The 25,921-nt window shown below is 38.7% G+C and overlaps 1 protein-coding gene across 3 annotated transcripts in view; it reads left to right on the top strand.

Moving 5' to 3' along the window:
• Positions 1 to 25,904, top strand: part of arnt2 (aryl-hydrocarbon receptor nuclear translocator 2) — an 88,471-nt gene extending 62,567 nt beyond the window's left edge. For 2 of the 3 annotated variants that reach the window (XM_030127461.1, XM_030127456.1), the window contains 8 exons: positions 4,467 to 4,618; positions 12,699 to 12,774; positions 14,627 to 14,750; positions 15,644 to 15,746; positions 16,377 to 16,515; positions 22,602 to 22,752; positions 24,421 to 24,566; positions 25,163 to 25,904. In XM_030127461.1, coding sequence (XP_029983321.1) covers positions 4,467 to 4,618; positions 12,699 to 12,774; positions 14,627 to 14,750; positions 15,644 to 15,746; positions 16,377 to 16,515; positions 22,602 to 22,752; positions 24,421 to 24,566; positions 25,163 to 25,261 — 990 coding nt within the window. In that variant the 3' untranslated portion in view covers positions 25,262 to 25,904. Of the gene's footprint in view, positions 1 to 4,466; positions 4,619 to 12,698; positions 12,775 to 14,626; positions 14,810 to 15,045; positions 15,606 to 15,643; positions 15,747 to 16,376; positions 16,516 to 22,601; positions 22,753 to 24,420; positions 24,567 to 25,162 lie in introns of those variants that run through there. The other variant, XM_030127470.1, reaches the window with a different exon arrangement.
• Positions 25,905 to 25,921: the final 17 nt, after the last annotated feature.

Below are 25,921 nucleotides of genomic sequence, written 5' to 3'. Positions count from 1 at the left end.
GGGTTTCATGTCTGTCTTTTTACTGAATGAACGAAAAGCTGGTGAAATCTCAGACGTCCAGAACCCAAACACAGACCTGGAAGAATCACTTCACTGCTGTTCAGTTTTATTTATTTAGCATCAAAACACAACAAACCGGCTGAGCTGAACAGAAGGAGGTCAGGTCAAAACCACTCAACAAACCACTGTGAGTGAAGACCAGCAGAGAGGTGGGAGAAGAACTGAACCAAAACACACAACTCACAGAGGTCGAATTAAAAACCCTCCAGTCGGAGGAAACACAGACTCAGGGTCAGATTTACTGAACAACAGGAGGCAGCGTTAGGGTGAAAAAACAAAAAAACAGCTGAGAAGGAGTCAGTTGAATGGTGATGAACGAGGAATAATGCATTAATTTACTCTAGTCAAAACAACAAAATGCAACACAGCACATTTTTTTTAAAGGATAGTTTGTAAATTTAAACAAATTCATGTAATTTAACTTTTTTACACTGAAACAAAAAAGTTTGTACTTGTCATTATTTCTAGATTAATATGATAGTGTTTTACTTTAGATCATATTGGTCTGAATGTAAGAAAATAATAACAATAACTATTGGACATTAGAAGTACAAGTGGTAATAAATAGAATTATAATAATGATTGTAGTCATAACAACAATATCAGTATATAGTATATCAGTATAGTAGTAACAATGTTTACAGTAATAGTAATAACTAGAAAAGCGCTTGGAGAGCACAGACCTCCACCAAGGCAGATCAAAATACACCCCCCCCATCGCCACCAAAATTTAATCATTTGTTCCTTGTGCCAGTATCAATTCAATTCAACTTTATTTGTATAGCCCAATATCACAACAAGGTTATCTCAAAGGGCTTTACAGAGGCAGTTGGAGTAAACAACAGTCAAATAAACAGCAAGAAAATGAGTAGTGTCCAGGGCATCCCCCGTCCTTAGACCCTCCTTCTCGGCAAGGAAAAACTCAAAACCCAGTGGGAAAAGGGAGAAACCTCGGGGAGAACCACAGTGAAGGAGAGATCCACTCCCATGGACGGACAGGCTATAGATGCACCAGGACTGATGGACGTCCATTTGCAGATGTAGTTCTAGTCTGCAAGGATGCAGTAGGGTGGACACATGGGGGGTCTATCCCGCTGGATGAGACAGGCAGGAGCGAGGAGGCCCATCCACAGTGGTGAGGCCGAGGACGTCCATCCAGACAGGTGGGGGAGGGGGTCAGGACACAGGACAGGGCAGGACACAGATGGGTCAGCGCAGATCCTGTCATCATTGGCTCCCAAGCGGTTACAACTGAAAAAGTAGCCACTCCCCCGGAGGGGGGTGGGGAAAGGGGACACCAGGTGAATAGTACTGCACAAACTAAGTTGGCTAAATATTAAAAATATAAGTGCAGACCAGAATGGTACGTAGAACCAGAAACAGGAGATAGGACTCAGTGCCTGTACTTCCCCCAGCATTCTTGCTCCTAGGGCAGCTTAGACTGAACTGTGGGTTCAGTCTGGTTTGAACTAGCCTGACCATAAGCTTTTTCAAATAGGAATGTTTTTAGTCTGACCTTAAATGTAGAGACTGTCGGCCTCTTTAATGTTAACTGGAAGCTGATTCCATAAAACAGGAGCTTGGTAACTAAAGGCTCTAGCTCCTACTGTACTTTTACAGACCCTGGGAACTACCAGTAGACCAGCATTCTGAGAACGAAAGGTTCTTTTGGGATGGTACGGCACCAGAGCATCTCTGAGATAGGAGGGGCCCATACCATTAATGGTCTTGTATGTGAGGAGGAGGATTTTGAATCTAATTCTAAACTCGATTGGAAGCCAGTGAAGGGCTTGGAGCACAGGGGTGATGTGGTCTCTTCTATTTGTTCCTGTTAGTAGTCTCGCTGCCGCGTTCTGAACCAGTTGAAAACTTTTTAGAGAGCTTTTAGGACATGCTACGAGAAGGGAGTTGCAGTAATCTAATCTAGATGTAACAAACGCATGAACTAATTTTTCTGCATCATTTTTAGATAGAATATTTCTAATTTTGGCTATGTTGCGCAGGTGGAAGAAGGCGGTTCTGCAGGCTTGGTTAACATGTGGTTTAAATGATAGATCTGGGTCAAATAGAACTCCTAGGTTTCTAACTGTGGCGCTGGAGGCTACACCCACATTGTCCAGAGTGACTATCTGGTCAGTTAGGGAGTCTCTCGCATTTTTAGGGCCTATTATAATGACCTCTGTTTTTTCAGGGTTAAGTAAAAAATAATTAGCGCTCATCCAGGTTTTAATGTCACGGACACAGGAACTTAGTTTATCTACTTGTCTGGTCTGATCAGGTTTAATCGATAAATACAGTTGTGTATCGTCTGCGTAACAGTGAAAATTAATGCCATGTTTTCTAATAATGTTTTCATCCAAATCCGTCCAGCACTTTTTGAGTTATCTTGCTAACAGACAAACAGACAGACCCAGATGAAAACAAAACGGTGGAGGTCAAGGGAGTAGGTTTGATTCTGACATTGGTGGAGACACTAAAGTGCTCCAAGGCAGCACTCCTGAAAATTGATGTTTTTTTGCATTTGTGATCATTATTTCATGTCACGGAGAGCTGATCAAACAAGCAAACAATCATAGTCAGAAAAAAATTCTGTAATTGACATTTTTATAATGCATATCTAAATATCTAAAGACAATACAAGAATTTAATGCATTCCGCAGTTTTATTCTCATGACTAACATATCCGTCATTATTTAACCTCACCTGTGAATTTACAGCCTCTCCTCCTCTCCTCCTCTACCTCATCCCTCCTCTCTGCTGTTTGTCACCTGACATAAATATGTTGATGCATGACATATGAACAGATTAGGGATACAATGATCATACAGTTTGATGGTACAGTTACTGCCTGAGCAAAAACGGCTTTTACTTTCAGTTATTATTACATGTAATTTATTCCCCAAAAATATGGATAAAATCACATGAGCATCTAGAATCTGAGGTTTTATTGTATTTTCCCCACAAATGTTCTTTATTTGTTTTTTAAACAGTTGTCTTCCATACAAATATGTGAAAGTAAGTAAAAATAACTTTAAAAAAGTGTTTCTGTTTGGCATTAAATAGTCTTTTATTCAATATGTATAATGTTGAGCCTCTACAGTTCTTTACCCTTGAAGTAACTTAAACTTTGACTACTAAAGAAGTGTCTTATGTCCAGTTTTCTTTTCTTTGAAATTCTTCAAATCCTAATTACCAAGCACACACGCACACAGGTATCAGACAGAAACATATATAAACCAGCCAACCAGCAGTAAACCAGATAGGAACATATATAAACCACATAGAAACATCTATAAACCAGTTCAGCCTTAGTAAACAAGACACCTTAGCAGATATCTCATATCTTAATCATCTACAGAATCATAATTAGCTAATTTTGCTTCATTTCTATTCAGCTAGCTGTAGCTAGAAACATCAAACATTTTTGAACATTATAAAAGGTTCCATACCTCTATAATTGGATTATTTTTCTGCCTCCTCTTTTCTCCTCTTCTAAACTGTGCAGCTAAGGCCTTGGAGGCTTTTTCATGGTGATAAACTCTCCATCCTTCACCTGGATGCTTAGTACAACACCTGTCTGACTGTCATTCAGCTCTGCTCTCTCGCTCTCTCTCAGCAGGGAGATCTCACCTGAGAAATTACAGGGGGGGTTGTTGTTTAGTTTTTTTTCTCTCATTTCTTTATTCTTACGACAATTAATGAGAAATTATCATGTTATCAGTTATCAGCCTATGCTGCGAACTGGCCCTGCATGCACGCACCCACGCATGCACGCAAACAGACATATGTTCAAATGTAAATGTAAATGACACCTCTGATATTCAAATCCATCTAGTTGACGTGACCCAGGCAGAACAAATGCATACATGTTGACAACTTACGTTAAGCGGTTGCTGACACATACGAACTGCCTCCTGTACTGTCCAACTTTTTTTTTCCTGTCCTGTCCAACGAGCGAGTAACTGTAGCTTTTACAAGTAGATGGAATAACAGCAACATTGGACGGCCAATCACATGTACGATAGCAAAACCGCAGAGCCAATCAGAGAGTGATAATTAGGTTAGAGGCTGGACTTCTAGCAGAGACTGACTATTAACCCTCTGTGTGCTGTAATCATTGACTAAACACTACGGACAGCGGTTGGATTGATAGGGACAATACAGTAGTGGCTGGATATTGGTAGGGATGTGTCCTTAGCGTCCGTATGCAATTCTATGCCCCTGGCGGAGGTAATAATGATTATAAATAGTACTAGATTTGGTCCAAATGTCTACTCTGCGCAAAACCTTTAAGGCCAATAGAACCTGGCCTTTGTACAGTCTGCCCCTAGTGGCGGTTGGTGGTACTGCTGTTGGCTGTGTCTGGTTGTGACCATCTGTTAACGTGTGGTTCTGTTCGTGTGCAGGTGGTGAAGTTGAAGGGCCAGGTTCTGTCCGTCATGTACCGGTTCCGGATGAAGAACAGAGAGTGGATGCTGATCCGGACCAGCAGCTTCACCTTCCAGAACCCGTACTCGGACGAGATCGAGTACATCATCTGCACCAACACCAATGTCAAGTAGGTCCAAAACATGGAAATATGATACGAATACGTTCAAAACAGAACTGTTGACATGTGAGTGGGTGGAAATCCAGCCCCAACCAGCTCTTATTTCCAAATCTAACACTTCACCTGTCACTCTAGTATTAACCTGATGAATCCTGTTAATTCAATATTAACCTGATGAATCCTGTTAGCTGAAATTTAACCTGATGAATCCTGTTAATTGAATATTAACCTGATGAATCCTGTTAATTTAATATTACCTGATGAATCCTGTTAATTTAATATTACCTGATGAATCCTGTTAATTTAATATTAACCTGATGAGTCCTGTTAATTTAATATTAACCTGATGAGTCCTGTCGATTCCTCTGAATATGAATCATAAACATCCTCTCATCTCACTGATGCTGACGTTGGTGTTCTACTCAGGTTTCAGTAGTTTTCTGTCAGTATTTTACTGACTCAGGATCTTATTCATGGTTCTATTAATGGTCAACAACTTAAACATAGTCTGTCACCTGTCAGTCACATGGTGGGGTTACCATGGAAATGACCAGCTGACAGGGCAGATTGAAAACATCAACATCAGATTATGTTGAACAAGTCTGAAATTGTAGATGCAGTATGTATGAATATAAATAGAGAAGAAGAGTCTTATAGTTCTGGTCCTCTAGTCCTGGTCCTCTAGTCCTAGTTGTCCAGTTGGTCCAGTCCTCTAGTCCTAGTCCTATACTCCTCTTGTCCTCCAGTCTTCTAGTCCTCTAGTCCTAGTCTTCTAGTCCTTGTTGTCCAGTCCCCTAGTCCTAGTCCTCTAGTCCTAGTCCTCTAGTCCTAGTCTTCTAGTGCTCAAGTCATAGTTGTCCAGTCCTCTAGTCCTCTTTTCCTAGTCTTCCAGTCCTCTAGTCCTAGTCTTCTAGTCCTAGCCTTCTAGTCCTCTAGTCCTAGTCCTCTTAGTGATATAAATATGCTCCTATGCATCTTTTCCTGTTGGTTGTTGTCAGTTTGGATCCAGTATTTGTGTAGTTTTCCTTCTGTTTTTGTTTTTCTTCCTTGTCTATGGATGATTGAATGATCCATTGGCTGAACTCGGTTCAGTATTCCTCCATACGAGACAAACACTGGTTCAGTGTTCTGCCAGATCTCCTCTGTATATCATTGTCTTCATCACCTCAGATCTGTACATAACAGTCACATGTGTTTTCAGACATGAAGCTGCTGCTTCCGTTTGCCTCTAACTGTCATTATGTCAGTTCCACCTGTGTGGGAGTCAAACCGTCGCCGCCACCGTTCACACCTCGCCTCGTTTCTGTTCATGACAAATGTCGAGTGTTTGTTAAAGTCGCTGATGGAAACAGACGAGGCTCAGTCTGTTTTCGTTTTTTAACCCTTTCGTGCATCAGTTATGAGAACTTTAGTCCAGAGTTTGTTCCTGAGTGTTTTTATTCCTCTTTAGGTATGGAAAAAAACTATTGGATGTGTGCAATTGAATTTTGTACAAAAATGTCCATTCAGCAGGACACCATGAGTTCAACTTCAGAAGCAACGAAATATGTATTTAACAAACCAATATCAGAAAATGATAAACTGTGTCAAACCTATGAAATAAAAACCTTGTTTGTGCTGTTAATATGATGTTTTCTCACGTTTTAACATATATTCTCATATAGTTGTTAATCACTTTATGGAGATAATATGCAAAAAAAAAAAAAAAACTTTTAGTAAAAAACAAATTGTTAATTACACTCTAATAACAATTATCAATTGATTTACTCTAAAACATGTCACTGGAGACCAAGTTTATCAAGAACAGTAAAGTTACAGTAATGGTGTGAACTACATTTGAAATACAGCCAGTGATGCATAACGTTGATATGGGATTAATTGCTAATTTCTTCCAATATTAAATAAAATGTGGAATTTTTACCAATGATATTATTCCTTAGATGTTACTTGAGGCTGCATATTTTTTCTACCTTCAGGGGTGTCCTGCTATAGAAAGATTTACAAGATATTCCTGGGATGTTTGGCATTTCTGACTTCCTGTCGGCCATCTTGGTTATGAGTAAAAAAAAAAAAAAAGGGCACTTCCCACGACTGGCCAATAAGTGGCAGTGTATACGATGATGCACAAGGGTCCATTGTGTTACAACTAAAACAACAAAACACATGAATATACAAGAGAACAGCTTTGAATAGATGTCCACTGGAGTGAACACTGGGCATGAAAGGGTTAAGAAGAGTCGTTTATCGTTGCAGGAACAAAATGTCCTCGGGGGTCGGTTTGTTCACGTTAGCGTCAACAGTAAAATGGTTTGTTTTAGCGTTGGATGGACAGACGGACACGAGGCCCAGGTTAATGGAATCAGCTGTAAAAGCATCTGAACCTACGTATCGACTGGTTTTATCCTGATGTGAATCATTTCGACCTTAAATAAAAGAAGAGCACTCAGAGAATGAGTCCCGCTGCTCCACAAACCACAAAGGAAACGCAAATTATCACCTGCCGGGGGACACCGGTTACCGTAGCAACAGAGGTCCGCATCCACACTAAGAGCCTTTCCACGCCAAGGACAGATTTCACAGGTTTGAGAAAAAAAAAAAAAAAAAAACCTGCTCGGGAATGTTACAGACAATCGATCAATTGATGTAACAGGTTTAACCGATGATGGACTCAAATCATTTTAAGTTTATTCACAAATAAAACACAAATCTAACTTCCAGGATAAACTCAAAATTTAGATAAACAGCCCAGAGACGTTTGATTTCATGAGTTCAACACAAAAGACACAGACAAATCACAAAGTCCTCCAACTCTTAATCCTGCTTCTTCTTCCTCTCCTTTTTTTCTCCTCCTCCTGCTTCTTCTTTTTGTCCTTTTTCTTCTCTTCCTCCTCCTCCTCTTTCTCCTCTTCCTCCACCTCCTTCTTTTCCTTCTCTTTCTCCTTTTCCTTCTCCTCCCCTTCCTCCTCCCCCTTCTTCTCCTCTTTCTCCTTCTTTTTCTTTTTCACCTCCTCTGCCTCCTCCCCCTTCTTCTCCTCCTTCTCCTCCTCCCTCCTCTCCTTCTCCTCTTCCTCCGCCTCCTTCTTCTTTTCCTTCTTTCTCCTTTTTCTTCTCCTCTTCCTCCACCTCCTTCTTTTCCTTCTCTTTCTCCTTTTCCTTCTTCTCCTCCCCTTCCTCCTCTCCCTTCTTCTCCTCCTTCTCCTCCTCCCTCTTCTCCTCTCCTCTTCCTCTGCCTCCTTCTTCTTTTCCTTCTCTTTCTCCTTTTTCTTCTCCTCTTCCTACTCCTCCTCCTTCTCCTCTTCCTCCACCTCCTTCTTTTCCTTCTCTTTCTCCTTTTCCTTCTTCTCCTCCCCTTCCTCCTCCCCCTTCTTCTCCTCTTTCTCCTCCTCCTCCTCCTCCTCCTTCAGAATTAGATACATTTTTTCAGAATCCATTTAACAGTAAAGTTCAGATCTGAACTGAAACCACAATGAAGACACTTTGGAAAATGTCACTTGTTAAATACCAGAAATGATCATTTTAACTTTTTAGTGCAAATCCATCTGGACATAAGTGTAATTATAGCCTCAGTTCCTCAGTTTTACTGTATCGTAACAGAAGCTTTGGTTTCTTTGTCCTATCTGTTTGTTCTACTTGAATCTGAAGAGTTACTTACTATTAATAAACTTTATCTAGAGCCTTTTAATCCTTTGATACCAAAAGAAGCACTGATTTTACTCTGAACAAGAGCAATCTGATTATCTTCACTCATCATATTCAGGTGAATCACACAGATTTCAGTTTGATAGTTTTTGTTAATTTTCCATAATTCCATGGATGCAGAGTTGGACTGAAGTGCAGCGGAATGTGAAGTTTGTGCAGCTCTTTTACATGAAATAAGAGACTTTTTCTCAATTAAACGACCCATTACAGAAACCTGTGGGGCTCATGAGCAGTTGTTTGAGTTTCACAGATTCTTTTACTCTATTGTTGACCTGTTTCTTGGCAAACGGAGCGTAAAAAAATACAAAAAAATAAAAGAAAAGGCATTCAGAGATGAACTCCCCAGTGAGTCTGATGGACATTTTATCAGTTCAGCAGGTGTTTGGTTTTGTAACTTTATCTCTACAGTCTAATATGAAGTCAAACATGTTACACAAAATCTGTAAAAACATGGACGTTTCTGAGTTCAGAACCAGGACACGTCTGCAGATGTGGTCCTTTTCACCTATATTCACTGCATCTCAGTGACAGATTTTACAGGTTTTATTCATTTGACAGGAAATAATTGTGACAACATGAGCTGATATGTACATTAATGGGACAAAAACTGGAGAAATCCACAAAAGGTTTTTTACAAATGCTGACATTTGCAGATGTTGGACCTGAACACAGTGGATCGGGTCCAACTGGTCCTGACTGGATGTTTCCTCTGATTATTCATCATCTTTGATAATTAAAACTCTAGCTCCAGTGTCTGTAGATGCCCATGGATCATCTAAAGCTGAAACAGCAGCTCAAACAGAGTCTGTATTTGGGTTAAACCGGGTCTGAGATGGCACCCTAGGTGATTTATGCCGGTGAAATGGAGTCCAGCTGCTGATAAAACGCCTGCGATCAGTCGCTGATAAGAGTTTTTTCAGCTGCTTTACTCTTAAGCAATTCATCACCTGCTGGAGTTTTTCCTCTGAATCCGTCTGTTATTTATCGATCTTTTCATCCAACCTTTATTTACGACCCTGGACGTGGAGGTTTTATTCTCTGCTGCTTTTATTTAGTTGTGTTTTAAGTGGAAACAATGACACAGATAAACATTTGATTAAGTCTTTATGGACTCCCATAATATCAGGCCTACATTTCTTTGTGTTGTTTTTGCAAAGAAAGTGTCAGAAAATTTCTATTTTTGCCAATTCTTTTGGACTTTTTTCAAGAACAACTTAACTTTCAACATCTGGCCAATAATTACCGTGTTATAGAGAAAAAAAAAAAAAAACAGACTTACATTTTTTTTATCATATTTATTATGAAAAACAACTGGAAATCATAATAAAACTTTATGAGATTATAGAAATTGTCTTTCAACTGTTTTACATGTGCTCAAACATTTTTGTTTGTCTAAATCATTCTGTGTCCATATTACAGCTTTTTATTTTAGTTATTTCTGGTAATTTTTAGCCTCTGTTCACTTTCTGTCTAGTTGTTGACAGAGCCTCTCATTGCACTGAGAAAAGCATCTATGATCGGCTTCTTTTAGAGACAGTGCATCTCTTTCTGCCCTTGGCTAGCTCTGCATATCTATCTATCGAGCTATCTAGCTATCTATCTAGATGTGTGTATGTGTATATATGTGTGTGTGTGTGTGTGTGTATATATGTAAATATACATACATTTATAAAATATTTACAGTTAAAATAAAACGATCAATGAATTATACAAACCACAAAAATACAGATAAAACATTGAAAAAAAGGCAGAAAACAGTGAAACTCAACAAAAACATGGCAAAACACTCCAAAACACCACTATTAATATTATATACAATTATTTACAAGATTTCACTTCTAAAACCTCACTAAAATGCTGATAAAAGTAATAAAAATCTTCTATCACTCTCTCACAGACTGCACTCTGCTGCTCTGTGCTCTGCCCACTTCCACCCCTCCCATTAGCCAATGCAGGCCTGTACCCTAATGTGTTATACAGCAAAAGAAAGAACCCAATCTCTGCTTACAGATGACATTTGAATTTTGTCCAAAGCACAAACTGTTCAAGTTACAGTAATTTGAATGGTGATGCATGGAGAAATGTGGTGCCACATATTAAAAAAAAGGGCAAAATTCTAGTTTTGTTACATCTTGAGGACATTTCTGTTCTAATTTTTGATCTTCAACTTCCTCCTCATGACCTCACATTTCTGATCTTCAGGGGGTTTAGATTATTCTCTGTAAAATAAAGTGATAAATATCACTGCACATGTCGCCTCCTCTGGTGAAGTGGCATTTTAATTTAACTGTGTGAGTTTATAAGACTTTTCTGCTTCTGTTGCAACAGATAAAGAGGAAAAATATGATACAAAAATATGATACAGTGAAACATCTGCGCAGAGTCAAGACGGTGACGCTGTTGCCTTTTTTTTTCTTTGTCTAAATTCTGCATCACATTTAATCCAAGGACAAATCTGTACATTTTTACACATATTGAACAAAAGTCTGTTGTGGCTCAGATTCATCCTAAAGGAAATAAACACAATAAACGACACAGAAATGGAAAATACTGCCTTTATACCAGTGATGAAAGGAATGTGAAACAGCAGAAATGCTTCGTAAAATCCCTGAATGTCTTCATTCCTGTTGGAAATAAAACTCCTCTGTGATGATGATGTTTTCTGACTAATATCTGCACATGTTTTCATGTAGTATTGGGATTTTACTGCAGCATCCTCTATGTTTGTGCAAATTGGTCACAGATGGGAATTTGTGGACATTTTACATCATTTCAGACCATTATTATGGACATTTCTGTGCATCAAACATTGAAAAAGGAGCAGGAAATAAACAAAGCACAGAAAGATGCTGCATTGGTTTAACTTTAATGTAGTTCTGGAGCAAAACCAGCATCATATTTACATAATGAGGTAAAGTGTAGATGACAGAAGGTCTGAATGGGCTTCAGGTGGTTCAGAGTGGACAGGTTGTGTCGGGGTCAGTATCATCTGTTCATGCGTAGATGTGTTGTTTTTAATCTCCCTGGCCGATAGGTCATGAGCTATAGCGAAGGCATCGTCTTCATCATCGTCATCTTTGTTGTCGTCTTTGTTAGCAATTTCCTCATGTTCTTCACAAAACTACAGTCGGATTCTTTTCAGATTTTATATGTATCTTCCTCTGGACAATGTCTACAAAGTTTGTTCACAGTTTTGAGAAATTTTGCTTTTTGAATTTTTGACAAATTTTTGAAATACCAAAAATGTGCCTTTACTTATAATGGTCTATATTTTCATAGCTTATAACATGTAATTGATGATAAAAAATTAATATAGTTACTATTGATTGATAGGAAGTCATATGTGGACTTTGATTTAATTAGTTGAGTTCTCCTCCAGTGAAAGTACCAGCCGATTCTATTGGGAGATTAATCTGCAACAAGACCACAAGACTGTAACATTTGTATTTGTATTTATTTAGTTACAGGACAGTGTGTATTGGCATTAGTTGCAAAGTACAAGATGCGTGCACCAGATTTAGCAGAGAAGCTAATTTCCATCTGTCGTCCTGGACAAACAACCAACATAATAAAACATCACATAGATTACGAAGTACTAATACACTGGTGGAAAACCGTTAAATATGACAGATACAGGAAAGTTTGCTCAAACTGGATGTTTACAGCCAAATACATAAACAGGGGCTTACATTCTAAAAGTACAATAACATTTCCTAGAATAAAAAGAAGATATAAAAGAAGAAGAGAGAGGAGAAAAAAAGAAAAGAACTAAAAGCACTGGGAGAGCGCAGACCTCCGCCAAGGCTGATCAGTGCCCCCCCCCCCCCCCCCCCCCCCCGATCACCACCAAAATTTAATCATTTCTTCCTTATCCCATTTCCAACAAACCCTGAAAATTTCATCCAAATCTGTCCATAACTTTTTGAGTTATGTTGCACACTAATGGACAGACAAACAAACAGACAAACAAACAAACCCTGGCAAAAACATAACCTCCTTGGCGGAGGTAAAAATAAGTAAATAGGCTAATCGTACAGTAGCAAACCAGACATGGAAAGAAGTGCAAGAGTAAGAACGAGTGAGCTAAAAACATCTGTAGAATTAACCAAGACAATTTATACTATACACTTGTACAGAGATAAGTGATTGTTTGACCAGACAGAAATCTTTCCCATAGGCACCAGAATATATATTAGTGTTGGCAGTGCTTGTTACTTAGAAGTCATTTTTTGTAGCATTATAAAAACACTTGTAAACGGAGCAAGTTTTCAAATTGGTGGGGAGCCAAAATTCCACACTTAGCAGCAGAACCTGACAGCCTCGTAAATTCATGATAGGACATACCAGTGAGACACAGGTTATACATTGGTCCTATTTTTGTGCTTTGCAGGCAGCTCCAGCAGCAGCAGCAGGCGGAGCTGGAGGTTCACCAGAGGGATGGACTCACCGCCTACGATCTGTCCCAGGTACCGCTCAGATCCAGAACCGCCTCAGGACTCGTCCCCAGTCGAGTCGAGTCTGTCTTTAAGTCTAGAACAATCACTAGTGTCGGATATGTTCCTTTGATACATTTTTAAAATTTATTTTCATTGTGCATCTCCAAAAGTACAATGCAACAAAAGAAAGAAATTCACATTTTATGGTACAAGATTTTGTGACTAGTGTTGGATATGTTTGATGAGTGTCCTGTCTGTCATGTAGTGTAACAGCTCCAACCTCCTAACTGTTGATAAAACATTAACGCTCCTTTAAACCTAAATAAATAAATGTACACACTTTAACAACAGAGTCCAACCAGGCGCAGCCATAGAAACCATCACTTCATCACCGTCTGAGCTGAAACTGTTTCTTATCTCAACATAAGAAACTTCACTGGATGGAAGAAACAAACAGTAAAACCTCCAGAATCGATCTAATGTTAAAACTCTGTCTGAAATCCCTGAAATGTGAATTAAATCCAGTTTCAGTGTAAATATTACAGTGTGAAATCTCCCCACACTTCACCTGCATAAATATCCCATAATGCCTGACAGGCAGTGAACCAGTAGCCACTCGTCATTAGTGTTGGAGACTGGCGGTTGCCATGGTGACATGAAGTCCACTGGCGAGCAGGCCGTCAGTGGAGGGACGTGTTCAGACCCTGGATGATGGTTTAAACCTCAAATTGACAGAGTTTTACTGAACCATTGTCCGAAACTAAACTAAAGCATGTTACCATGTTGTCACTGTAAACTTTTATCAAACCTCTTATGTCTATATCAACCTCCAAACGAACATTTGAATTTACATTAAATCATGTAATGTTTGTTTTTAAAACTAATCATGTCTTATGTCAGATAAAGTTCTGTTAATTCAGTAAATATAATCAAAACAAATCAGTGCTAAATGGTCTAATAACCAGTTGAATTTCTAACAGGTAACTGAATAGAAATATATTCACTTTAAAGTAAAATGAAAAACATGACCGTGAAGTAAAGTCTGGGCAAATCATACATATATTCAGACAGAAAATGTTTCTGAAACACAGAAACACAATGACTCCTGTTCTATTTATGACTTTTTACTTTAATTATAAAAGTCCTGATCTTACCTGTCAAAGTCACTGAACCATCAATGTCTGAAAAACATTAATAAAACATGTAAAATAAAGAAATTACAATAAAAAAACTAAGCCAATAAATTTAGTATGAGTATTCACACAAAAGTAGAATAGAATAGAATAGAATAGAATAGAATAGAATAGAATAGAATAAATCTTTATTGTCACTGTTACAGGAATGATGGAAATCAGTTTAGCAGCAAAAACACATGAAGTGCAAAAAGAAAAACTGTAAAAAAAAAAAAAAAAAAGAAGAAGAAAAAAACAACTCATAAATAATGCTGAAAATATATGATGAAAAATACTGACAATATACAAAAAACTACAAAGAAATAAATATATTAAAAATTCAAAAAGCCAACTCTATACCATAGATAAAAGAAAATAATAATTATTTCTTAACATTTAAAGGTTCATTTTGGTTCTGATTGAAATACATTAGTTATTTTTAATTATTTGTAAAAGACATAATATGTTGAAAATGACAAAAAAAAAAACACATTTAAGACTATTCTGAAAATTAGAAATAAGTAAAAACCCTGAAGTTAAAACCACCTTTTGTTGTTATCATCTGTTTATCGTCTTATCGTTTTAAACTCTACGCTTTTGGCACTTCCTGCTGTCGAACAGCTGCGCCGTGCTGTGGGATTGTGTAACAGGGTTGTGTTTGTGGGTCTGTGTGTGGGGGTGGGGTCTAACTGTGTGATCCGGATCCTCAGGTCCCGGTGGCTAGTGTCAGCAGTGGAGTCCACGAGACCGGGAAGACCATCGACAAGTCTGAGGCCCTGTTCAGCCAAGAGAGAGACCCGCGCTTCGCCGACATGTACACGGGGATATCAGGGTGTACGACAAACACAGACACACAAAAACACACAATCAGACATGTACACTGGGATATCAGGGTGTACGACAGACACACAAAAACACACAACTAGACATGTACACAGGGATATCAGGGTGTATGACAAACAAACACACACAGACACACAAAAACACACAACCAGACATGTACACAGGGATATCAGGATGTATGACAAACACACACACAGACACACAAAAACACAAAACCAGACATGTACATGGAGATATCAGGGTGTATGACAAACACACAGACACACACAACCAGACATGTATACAGGGATATCAGGGTGTACGACAAACACAGACACACAAAAACACACAATCAGACACATACACAGGGATATCAGGGTGTACGACAGACACACACACAAAAACACACAACCAGACATGTACATGGAGATATCAGGGTGTACGACAAACACACACAGACACACAAAAACACACAACCAGACATGTATATGGAGATATCAGGGTGTACGACAAACACAGACACACAAAAACACACAATCAGACATGTACACAGGGATATCAGGGTGTACAACAAACACACACACACAAAAACAAACAACCAGAAATGTACATGGCAATATCAGGGTGTACGACAAACACACAAAAACACACAACCAGACATGTACGTGGAGATACCAGGGTATATGACAAACACACACACACACACACAGAAAAACACACAACCAGACATGTACACAGGGATATCAGGGTGTCCGACAAACACACAAAAACACACAACCAGATGTACAAGGGGTTATCTACCGATCTGTTTTAATCACCGTTCTATCGTTGTGATTTCCTGTTTTCTTTGCGTCTCCTGCTGCTGTTTGTCGTTCTGATGATGGTGTTTGTTGTGTTCGTTGCAGCTGGAGATAAGAAGATGATGGTTCCGTCGTCCACGGCTGGAGGACAGCAGCTCTACTCCCAGAGTTCACCTTTCCAACAGGGACACTCTGGAAAAAGCTTCAGGTAAAAAAAAACAAAAATACCACATGAAACTGAAACTGAGATGTCCAACGACTCAGGCTGAAACTGGAGTTGGACTTTGTACACATGGTTCTCATGGGGTCTTAAAAAGTCTTAAAAGTCTTGAATTTACAAATCTGCATTTAATTCCTTAAAGTCTTTAAAAGGTATTAAATTTGATATGGTAGGTCTTAAGTTATTTGGCCATAAACTTTTTTGCAGTGTTGTGTTTAAATGTGTCTGGTAAATGTCCAAACTGCAAAGAAAATAACAGTCTACTCAGTTCCACCTGTTCCAACCTGACAATTTATATTGAAATTAGGAACCAGTTATTGAAAACGTTGTATGAAATGATCACAGAACATTCAACCTAACACATTTGCAGCCGGTAGTTCAACTTAGAACGATGACAATCAAGGTGTTGGAGTAAATTCATACATTATAATACCTACATTCTAGGAGACATTAATTTTTACCAGTATGGTCATGAAATGGGCATTAAATTCTGTTCTAAGTAGTCTTAAAAAGGTTTTAAAAAGTCTTACATTTAACTTGTAGAAACCTGTAGGACCCCTGGTACATCTACTTTAATTTTCTTTTCTTTTCTTTTCTGTTTTCTTTTTTTTCCCATAGTTCCTCTGTGATCCACGTCCCTGGTGTGAACGACATCCAGCCGTCGGGTTCGTCCAATCAGAATCTAGCTCAGATCTCCAGACAGCTGAACCCGGGACAGGTGGCCTGGTCAGGGAACCGCCCCCCCTTCTCTGGACAGGTGAGGTTTAAACCCACTTTATATTTGTTAAGTAGGGACAAAGACACCTGCCTCCTCTGTGTCCTAAACTGAGTCTAAAGATGGATGACCTGATGCTGTTATCAGGGCCATGTTTCTGGTGTAGAGGAGCATGCGATGTATTCCTGACAGTGACTGGCCATTAAACCTGTCAATCACATGACTGTTTACATCCACCCTCTGAGATTATGAATTCTGTGACGATGTTAAAGGTTTTATCATGAAACGAGTTAAAAGGACCATCTGAACTGACCCTAAATGTGATCATATTAAAAAATATGATAAAAGATTAACGTGACAACACCACATCCTTCCACTGTGGAAAAGAGTCACCATGGCAACAATGGAGATGGCGCCTGATTGGTTCATGCACTTACGTCTGAAGGAGTCACATCTGTGGTCGGTTGTAAAGGTTAATTTATTCTTTATGTTTATTCTCGTCCCGTTTATTTCTTTATTTTCGTACGAATTTGGACCAAACAGAGAATATGTTGCAGTACCACCAAGAACCACCGGGGGCAGTGTTTAGATCTGAAGCCGATAATTTCCAGAAATGGCAAATCCATATTTTTCTGACAACTAACCCTTCAATACCAAGATTAGTTAAACCAACTCTGTCATCAACATGTTTAGTAGTAGTGGTAATAGTAGTAGTAGTAGTAGTAGTAGTAGTAGTAGTAGTAGTAATAGTATTGACTCTTCTTTGTGGATTTTTGTCCAGTTTGTTAATTCAGAGCGTTGCCATCTGGTGGACTGATTGACAAGCACTCATTCCAACCGAATGGACACATAGAAGAATGAATACAGTGATGTTTACACTGATTGAAACAAACACATCTGTTTTTATGTAGAGAGAGGATGGTGGTCTGATGTATTTCAGTCATGCTAATGCTAATGCTAGGTGCTATGTATTATGGGTGAAATGCAGAGGCTGAATTTCCATACAGAGATAATAAACAGAATTAACCTTTATTGTCTGCTAATACCTGTTTGAGCAACATTAGCAGTTGAAGGAGATAGTAATTGAATTAAATTAACACTGATGTAAATTAGTGTCACGTGCGTATCTACATATAATCTTGTGTTTTTCTTTATTTAAGACATTTCCACCTTAAGCACATGCAGAAAAGGCTCCATAAACCAAAAAACCCTGCAGATGTTTTGCTGTCAAAGCCTGGTTTTATATCAACTAATTAAACACAAACTCATTATAAAGTTTAGCACAGATCGACCTGACAACATCTCGTTTCACTCACAATTATTCATCTGCAGAAACAAGGTATTTTCAGCTGTTTGTATTGAACAAATCAAACAAGAACAGTTCAAGTAACAACATGATTAATATTATGAGCAGTTTCTCCTCATTTTTTTCTCAGGCTTTTTTTCAATTAATATTATTGTGTCTTTAGTCATTAGTATGAAAAAATAAAGGAAGGTCTGCACAACCTGTGAGCTCCCAAAACATTTATTCAGCAACGTGACATTTCTGGCTGAGGCCCTTCACCAGTCTGATGAAGGGCCTCAGCCAGAAACATCACGTTGCTGAATAAATGTTTTGGGAGCTCACAGGTTGTGCGGACCTTCCTTTATTTTTTCATGGTTAATTTTTGGATCCTGCACACCTCCTATTTTTTTTTACCTCTTTTCACGATTTAGTCATTAGTATTTCATCCTTCAATGAACCCCCTCTGAGAAATGAATTACAATATTAATTGCGATGAAGTCTTTAAATTGCTCTCATTAGAAGCTGAAAGTTTGTACGTTTTACTCATACACCCAGTTTCCAAACGAGGTTGAATAATTAGTATTAAATCATTTTTGTTAAAATGCTCAGATGGAGATTGAGTTTGTAGTTTCAGTTCAGCTATCAATTATTTTTTTAATCAATTAATTTAGTGTTTACTTTCTTGAATTTGATGGCATTAAATGATTACTTGAATCAGTGAAAAAAATGGTAAAAATGTGAAACAGACATGTCTGAAAATGACAAACAAGCTGAAACAACAGCCACAAAAAGTAGGATATATACAAAAAAATCTATATAGAAATAACAGTATAAAAGTATATATCAGTTTCAGTTTATTTTGAATATGCAACAAAACAATGTAATCCTACTGTAGTCCTTAGAAATAAAATAGATTGCATAAAACTTATACGTATACATGAAAACAAAATATGACTTCACTCGCATATTAGATAGATAGATAGATAGATAAATAGATAGATAGATAGATAGATAGATAGATAGATAGATAGATAGATAGATAGATAGATAGATAGATAGATAGATAGAAACATATACATACATCTGTAGATAGATAGAAATAACACCAGTGTAAAAGTATATATCAAAGTATGTATAGAAATAACAACCCTGTACATTTTTTATGCTGTATATTGCAAAAAGAAAAAAAATTTTTGCTGGTTTGTTTACATTACAAACATTGCATTTAAATGGTTAAAAATATTACAGTTATTGAGTATTTAGTATTTTTGGTTATGGCTCAACTTGATGAAATACAAAAAAAGTAGGAAAAAAAAAGTTATAAATAAATTGTATGAAAAACAATCTGACATTATGACAGTGCTGTGCAGATTATGTGCTTTTGGTGATTAGAAGGATGTCTATGAACACGATACAGGAGGGTCAAGAATGTACGAAGTGTTGACTCAACATCGTCCAGAACCGGGCCGAGGTCCGGTCCTGTGGAGGAATGTGCTGAGCATATATTTGTGAGCAGATCCACCTGCCGGCGTCTCCTGGTTCTGGTTAATCTCTAAACAGCAGTTTGATTTTGCTGAGCTGAAAACATCCCAACTAGAGCCAGATGTGTCCACACCGGTCCCATCTGTCCCGGATCAGCCTGGATTTGTTCGTCAGCGCCGGAGTTCACCTTCACATGACAGGCGCTTCTGGAAAACATGGGCTTGTTTTGGAAGATTTATGACTGTGCACATATTTATCAGTGTGTTTTTAACCACAACAAATGACCTAATGGTTTTAAAACGAGCAACAGTTGGACGTCCACAAGTCTGTACATGTGGTTTATTTGTCCGTGGGTCCTCGAACGCAGCAGACGTAAACAAGGACAAACATCTGCATCAGTTTTCTTCTGTTACATTAATCACCAATGGAGTCCTCATGTCTCCAGAGGGATGGTGTTTTTGTCCGTCCACCTGTCCAAATCCAGCGGACTCATTCTGTGTCAAAACTAAGATGTTTTAGTTGAAAATCCATCAGGATCCAGTGTCTTCTCTGACGTTTCTCCTGTTTTAGATGTGAATATTTCCTCTTTCCGCTTGTCTTCACAGAGATAGTTTGTGTGACAGATGGACCACATGTTGTTTTGTGTTAAAACCAGCGTGACAGAGATTGTCTAGTGGTGATGTCTATATGTTTAAGTCATCGCTGGAGGAGAATGTTCGATTACGAAACCTGAAAACTGGACATCTACAGACCAAACAAGTACTTAAATACTCCAACATACAGATTCAGCCTTAAAATAAAAGAACTTCAGCCGCATTTATACCAGACATCTGCTCTACTCTGAGATTTTAGGATCCATAAATGGAAACTTATTCAACTCTGACTAAAAATGTGTAAATTAAAGTCAATATGTTAAATACCTGAAATAAAATAAATAAACTATATGAGTCTAATAATAGTTTAACAACACTTTACTGGAGTTGGACATATTGTTTTTCTTCTGTGAATAATAATTAAACAAGACTCTGTTGCATAAAGATATAAAATCTACATAAACCAGTCCAGATGATGACCTTTGACCTCCAGATTGGTGGAACCTCTGTCCTGAATAAAACCAGATTAGAATTCACATTGATACTTAATTAGAGCCGATGTTATCCTGGTTTTATGATTAATGACTCCATTGACTGTGTCCGTTCTATGAGGGGGCATGTCCATTCTATAAGGGGGTGTGTCCAGCGTCGTCATGGTGATGTTATGTTAATGTTCAGTGTTCCCTAAAGCAGCGGTTCTCAACTGGTCTGGCATCAGGACCCACTATCACCCCTAAATGACAAGCTGTGACTCAAATTGATAAAAGTTAAACTTCTCAAATGTAATTTAATAAAAAATGGTGTGTTTGAACCTGAGATAATACAGAATATGACAGTATGAGACAAGTTTAATGATAAACCAAACTGACCAGCAGGTGGTGATGCTAAAGACGGAAAAATTCGTTTAACACTAAATTAAGTACATTTTAAGCCTAACTAAAAAAAAAAACAGTGTACTCAGTTAAAAAGGAAAAGTGCATTCAGTCACTTATTCAAGCATTCATCATAAAGCTGACATAACAAGCAGAACATTTCAGTAACAGCCATTTTTAACACACAAAATTAATTCAATGATAAACTGCAGTTAGTGTTTCTTAATGAATAATGAATAAACTTTATTGTCATTGTACTCCATATTACAATGAAATTGTGCAGCCCCCCCCCCCCAGTGCAATTCAGCATAAACAAGATAAAAACACAATAGTATATAAATAAGACTTAAAAAAATATAGTGATAATAAAAATCTTAAAATAAATATCTAGACAAGACAGTTAAAACTTAAAAGCTTTAAAAGTTTAAAAGTTAAAAAAAAAAAGTAGTACATTATTCTATCTATCATAACATTATTTTTTTCAGTCAAAGGCCCACGACCCACTAAAAATGGGTTTGTATCCCACTTTTGGGTCGTAACCCATCAGTTGCGAACCACTGCTCTTGTTGTCGACTGAGAAACAGCTCTGTTTTTGACCCAAACGTCGACTCGGACTTGAAGTGATTCGATGTGTGATTTAACCAAACACAGTTTTGGCTCAAACTTATAAATTCAAGAACGAATCCTGACAAACATCACCTAGACGACGCCATGACGACGCATTTGATCCAACAGCCAAAGCTAACGTCTCCCTTTGGTCATGAAATGCTTCTACATGATCAGATGTAAACTGACACTTCGCCAGGTCATGGACGACCGCGGGGCAGAAACATATTTTAGACGTTAAAGACCTTCATGGAAACAGACGGAGACGTGGATTCACAGCAGAGTTTCAGCTCATTTCACTGTTTATTAACTCTTCGGAGTCCCAGAACGCACCATCACATCCAAATCACAAACCGGTTTAAGACAACGTATCAGCAGACGGAGCCTTGATGAGTTTTTATTTACACTTCTGTGAATGTGCAGATGTCAAAGTAAAACTGAAGTCAATGGTGTTGAAAGGCTGAGTAAAACTAGACTCATGATACACAATAAAAACAAAATTTACACCAATATTGACGTTTGATGCAGCTAGAGATGGTAAAAACAGACGTCTAAGGTGGAAAAATGAACTCGTGTGTCATCATGAGTGTGTCCTCACCTGATTGTTGTTCTAAATAGTTGTATATAGTTTTTTGAGTTGGAAAAATGGTTAATTGAACATGTTTGTTCATCATATTGTGACTCCAGATTGTTTTGTAAATAGTTGTATATAGTTTTCCTAAAAACACCTGAGGCATTGGCTACATTTTCATGCAAATAGTTGGATATAACTTTATTATTTGCTGAATTTGTAGTTTGTTTGTTTTTTCAAGTTTTCAATTTATATGTTCATTCTAAGTTTTAAAAGTGGTTTGTTACCCTCAGCCCTCACCGCAGGGTATTGTCATCGGTTCGTCGTCTGTCTGTATGTGCACAAACTTTGGCGTGCACCAGTAGTTCTTAACTGGGGGGGGGGGACACTGAAGGACTGAAGGCCAATGGTTTTCAAGTTTTACATTATGTTTCAACATGTTTTGTGGTGAAAAACCTTTTTCCTACTGGGATTTCATGCTTTTCATTTGATTTCAGGTTCATTGTGTTAATACAACATGTGAAATGAACAAAATATGTTTAAAGTCGCACAGGTGAGGTTGGCCTGAAAAATGTGATACCAAACAAGGCAAAGTAAACAGTTTTCTAATGACAAATAAAAAGGCAAAATCACAAGTATTTAAGATCAGCGCAAACACACTCAGACTCCTAAGGGTTCATCTGGTTCTGGTTCTGACCTGGTTTCTGTTTTCCCTCCAGTCCAGTAAAGCCCAGTCCAGTCCGTTTGGGATCGGTTCTGGACACAGCTACCAGACCGACCCGGCCTCCTACAGCCCCCTGTCGTCGCCCGCCACCTCCTCCCCCAGCGGCAACGCCTACTCCGGACTGACCAACCGCAGCACGGCCTTCGGTGAGTGGGCGTCGCCTGCATGTGTCCAAGGTTGTGATCATACGTGTGTTCGTGGCCATGTGATCATACGTGTGTTCATGTGTGGATCATGTGGTTTTTATTCCAGTGATTTTCTGCTTGTTGCACGTTTACCTCCGGTCAATTCAACCAAAAAATAAAGCTGGATTTTATTCAATTTTATGGGCAATTTATGTGTTTAATCAATTATTTTGTGGCTGAATGAACTGAAGGCAAAACCTGATTCCAAACTGTTCTCCATTTATTAGAACTATACACCACGAACACATTCACAGTTAATATATTACAGGCCAAGGACCCCCGATTATAGTGTTTTATATGAAACTGGGCCAGCGTTCTGTGTAAAAGTACCTGTTATTGTTCATTCCTGTCCTTGAATCAATTACTCGATTAGATTCGAAGTGTTCAAATGTTCCCTGTGCAATGAAATACTAGCTTTGTTATCCACAGAATGACAGATATATATATAAAAAAAACATGTTTAAATTGATAAAAGATAAAAAAAAATAATAATAATTTAAACACAAGAAGATATGAAAATGTTTATGCGACGCCGTATTAGGGCCATATAAGAAAATAAAATAATTTGTTACTACGAGAGTAAAGTCATAAAATAAAACCCGTAATTTCATGAGAATTAAGTCAAATACAAAAATAGTCATAATTTTACGAGAATGAAGTCGTAATGTTATGAGAGTTATGTCGTAATTTAAAAAGATATGGGGAAAATGTCATAATTTACTAGAATGAAGTCGGACCCACTCGTCGCATAAAGGAGAACTTGGTTTTATGAGGTTCTACTTTCCTTTGGGGTTCGTCCGGTCCAACAGAAATGAAAGTTGATGCTTCACTTGTTGTGTTCACTGTAACTGGAAATTCTATCATCAACAAGACTTGAGGCTTACAATTTCTAAATAATGACTTTTTATCGTGCTGTTGCAAATTTATTTTCAAAATATTCCGACTTTAATCTCATAAAGCTACATTATTTTCGTTAGTTTATAAAAAAAAAAAAAAATTAACTATGACTTTATTCTCAAAATATTACAACTTTATTCTTGCAGTGGTATGTGTTTTTATTTTTCTTTTATTTCTTTTTATTATATTTCTTATATTTCTAATACACTGTCTTATGTTTACATCTACAAAGTGTCCTTGAAAAAAATGCAAATAACATGAACAACCTGAAATTTCTTAAGATAAATAAGTGCAGATATAACAGTATTCAGCCTTAGTTTATTATTTACATAGAGTTTTATTTCTTATTTCATTCCTCATCCATCAACTGCTTTTACAGAAACGTTCTCATTAAACTGACCCTTGTTCTGTTTTTCTTGGAACAATCTGACATATTAAATATTTCTCTATAACATTAGGTTGAATGTGACATCTTAAAGAATGTGAGATTATGGAGTTTTCAGAACAAATTAAGGTTTAGACACAGTTTAGTCTAAAAAAACGGGATCTCCGGAGGGTCATGTGACGAGTGGATGTAACCCAGGTCAGCGTGGGTCATTTATATGGAACATTAAAGTACACCATGTTTCTTAGATTATTAATGAAATACTGTTATAATGAATGAAGACATGAAGAGAAATGATGGAAACTGGACTGTTGTGTGTGTGTGTGTTTGTGTATGTGCGTGTGCAGACGTGGCGGCGGAGGGCAGTCAGAGCGGCGCCCAGTTCCAGGGTCGACCCAGTGAAGTCTGGTCCCAGTGGCAGAACCAGCACCACAACCAGAACACTGGAGAACAACACACACACCAGAACCCCAGTCAGACCGAGGTGTTCCAGGTACACAACTACACACACACGCACACACACACACACACACACACATCAGAACCCCAGTCAGACCGAGGTGTTCCAGGTACACAACTACACACACACGCACACACACACACACACACACACACATCAGAACCGCAATCAGACCGAGGTGTTCCAGGTACACAACTACACACACACACACACACACATTCACACACACACACACACACACATCAGAACCCTAGTCAGACTGAGGTGTTCCAGGTACACAACTACACACAGACACACAACACACACACACACACACATACACACACACACACACACCAAAACCCCAGTCAGACTGAGGTGTTCCAGGTACACAACTACACATACACACACACACACACACACACACACACATCAGAACCCAGTCAGACCGAGGTGTTCCAGGTACACAACTACACACAGATACACAACACACACACACACACACCAGACCCCCAGTCAGGCTGAGGTTTTCCAGATTCACCTGTTTTAGTTTTTTTTGTTTTTTTGTCGTGATGTTTTGTTGTTGGTCCTCTGTACAGTCATGTGATGTGTGTGTCCTGACCCCTGACCTCTGACCTCTGTCTCTTCAGGACATGCTGCCCATGGCTGGCGACCCCACACAGGGAACGGCCAACTACAACATCGAGGACTTCGCCGACCTGGGGATGTTCCCGCCGTTCTCTGAGTAGCCCCGCCCCCTGACGCCGTTCAACTGGACCGTTTGTTTCATCTCATTTCTGTCTCATGTTCCTCATTCGCCGTCACTCGGCGACTGTCCGGCCGCGGCCGCTGTTCGCCGGGACGCCCTCAGTCCGCGAGGCGTCATTCACATACGTACCTCATGTCTGAATCAGCTCCGTCTGTTTGCATCTGTCACGAAAGACGCCGTTGCTCTCTGGGAACAGAGGACGGTGGTCAGGTCACCACTTTGCACATGCTCAGTAGGGTCATGTCCTACAGCGGGAGGAGGAGTTGAGGTCACATGGACCAGGACTCGACTGGACTGGATTCAGAGTTAAAGTGACTTATTTTTAGTTTCGTTTTCATCAACAGAACGAAAACGCAACAGTTACGCTATGAGGCGTTTACTGTCCATGGTCCTGATCCTGGTCCAGATCCTGGTCCTGGTCTAGATCCCAGTCCAGATCCTGGTCCAGATCCTGGTTTAGGACGTCGTATTAGTGTTCATCTCCGTGTTTTGACTCTTGTTCACCATCGTTTTCCCTCCGTTTGTGGAGGGTTAAGACCAGGGGTGTCAAACATGTGGCCTGTGGACCAAACCCGGCCGCCATGGGGTCCAGTCCCTCCCATAGGATGATTAATTTATGAAATGCAAGTATTACACTGAA

This window comes from Sphaeramia orbicularis, chromosome 3 (genome assembly GCF_902148855.1).
Source record: "Sphaeramia orbicularis chromosome 3, fSphaOr1.1, whole genome shotgun sequence".
Taxonomy (NCBI): Eukaryota; Metazoa; Chordata; class Actinopteri; order Kurtiformes; family Apogonidae; genus Sphaeramia; species Sphaeramia orbicularis.
This window is presented reverse-complemented; position numbering and strand designations above follow the sequence as displayed.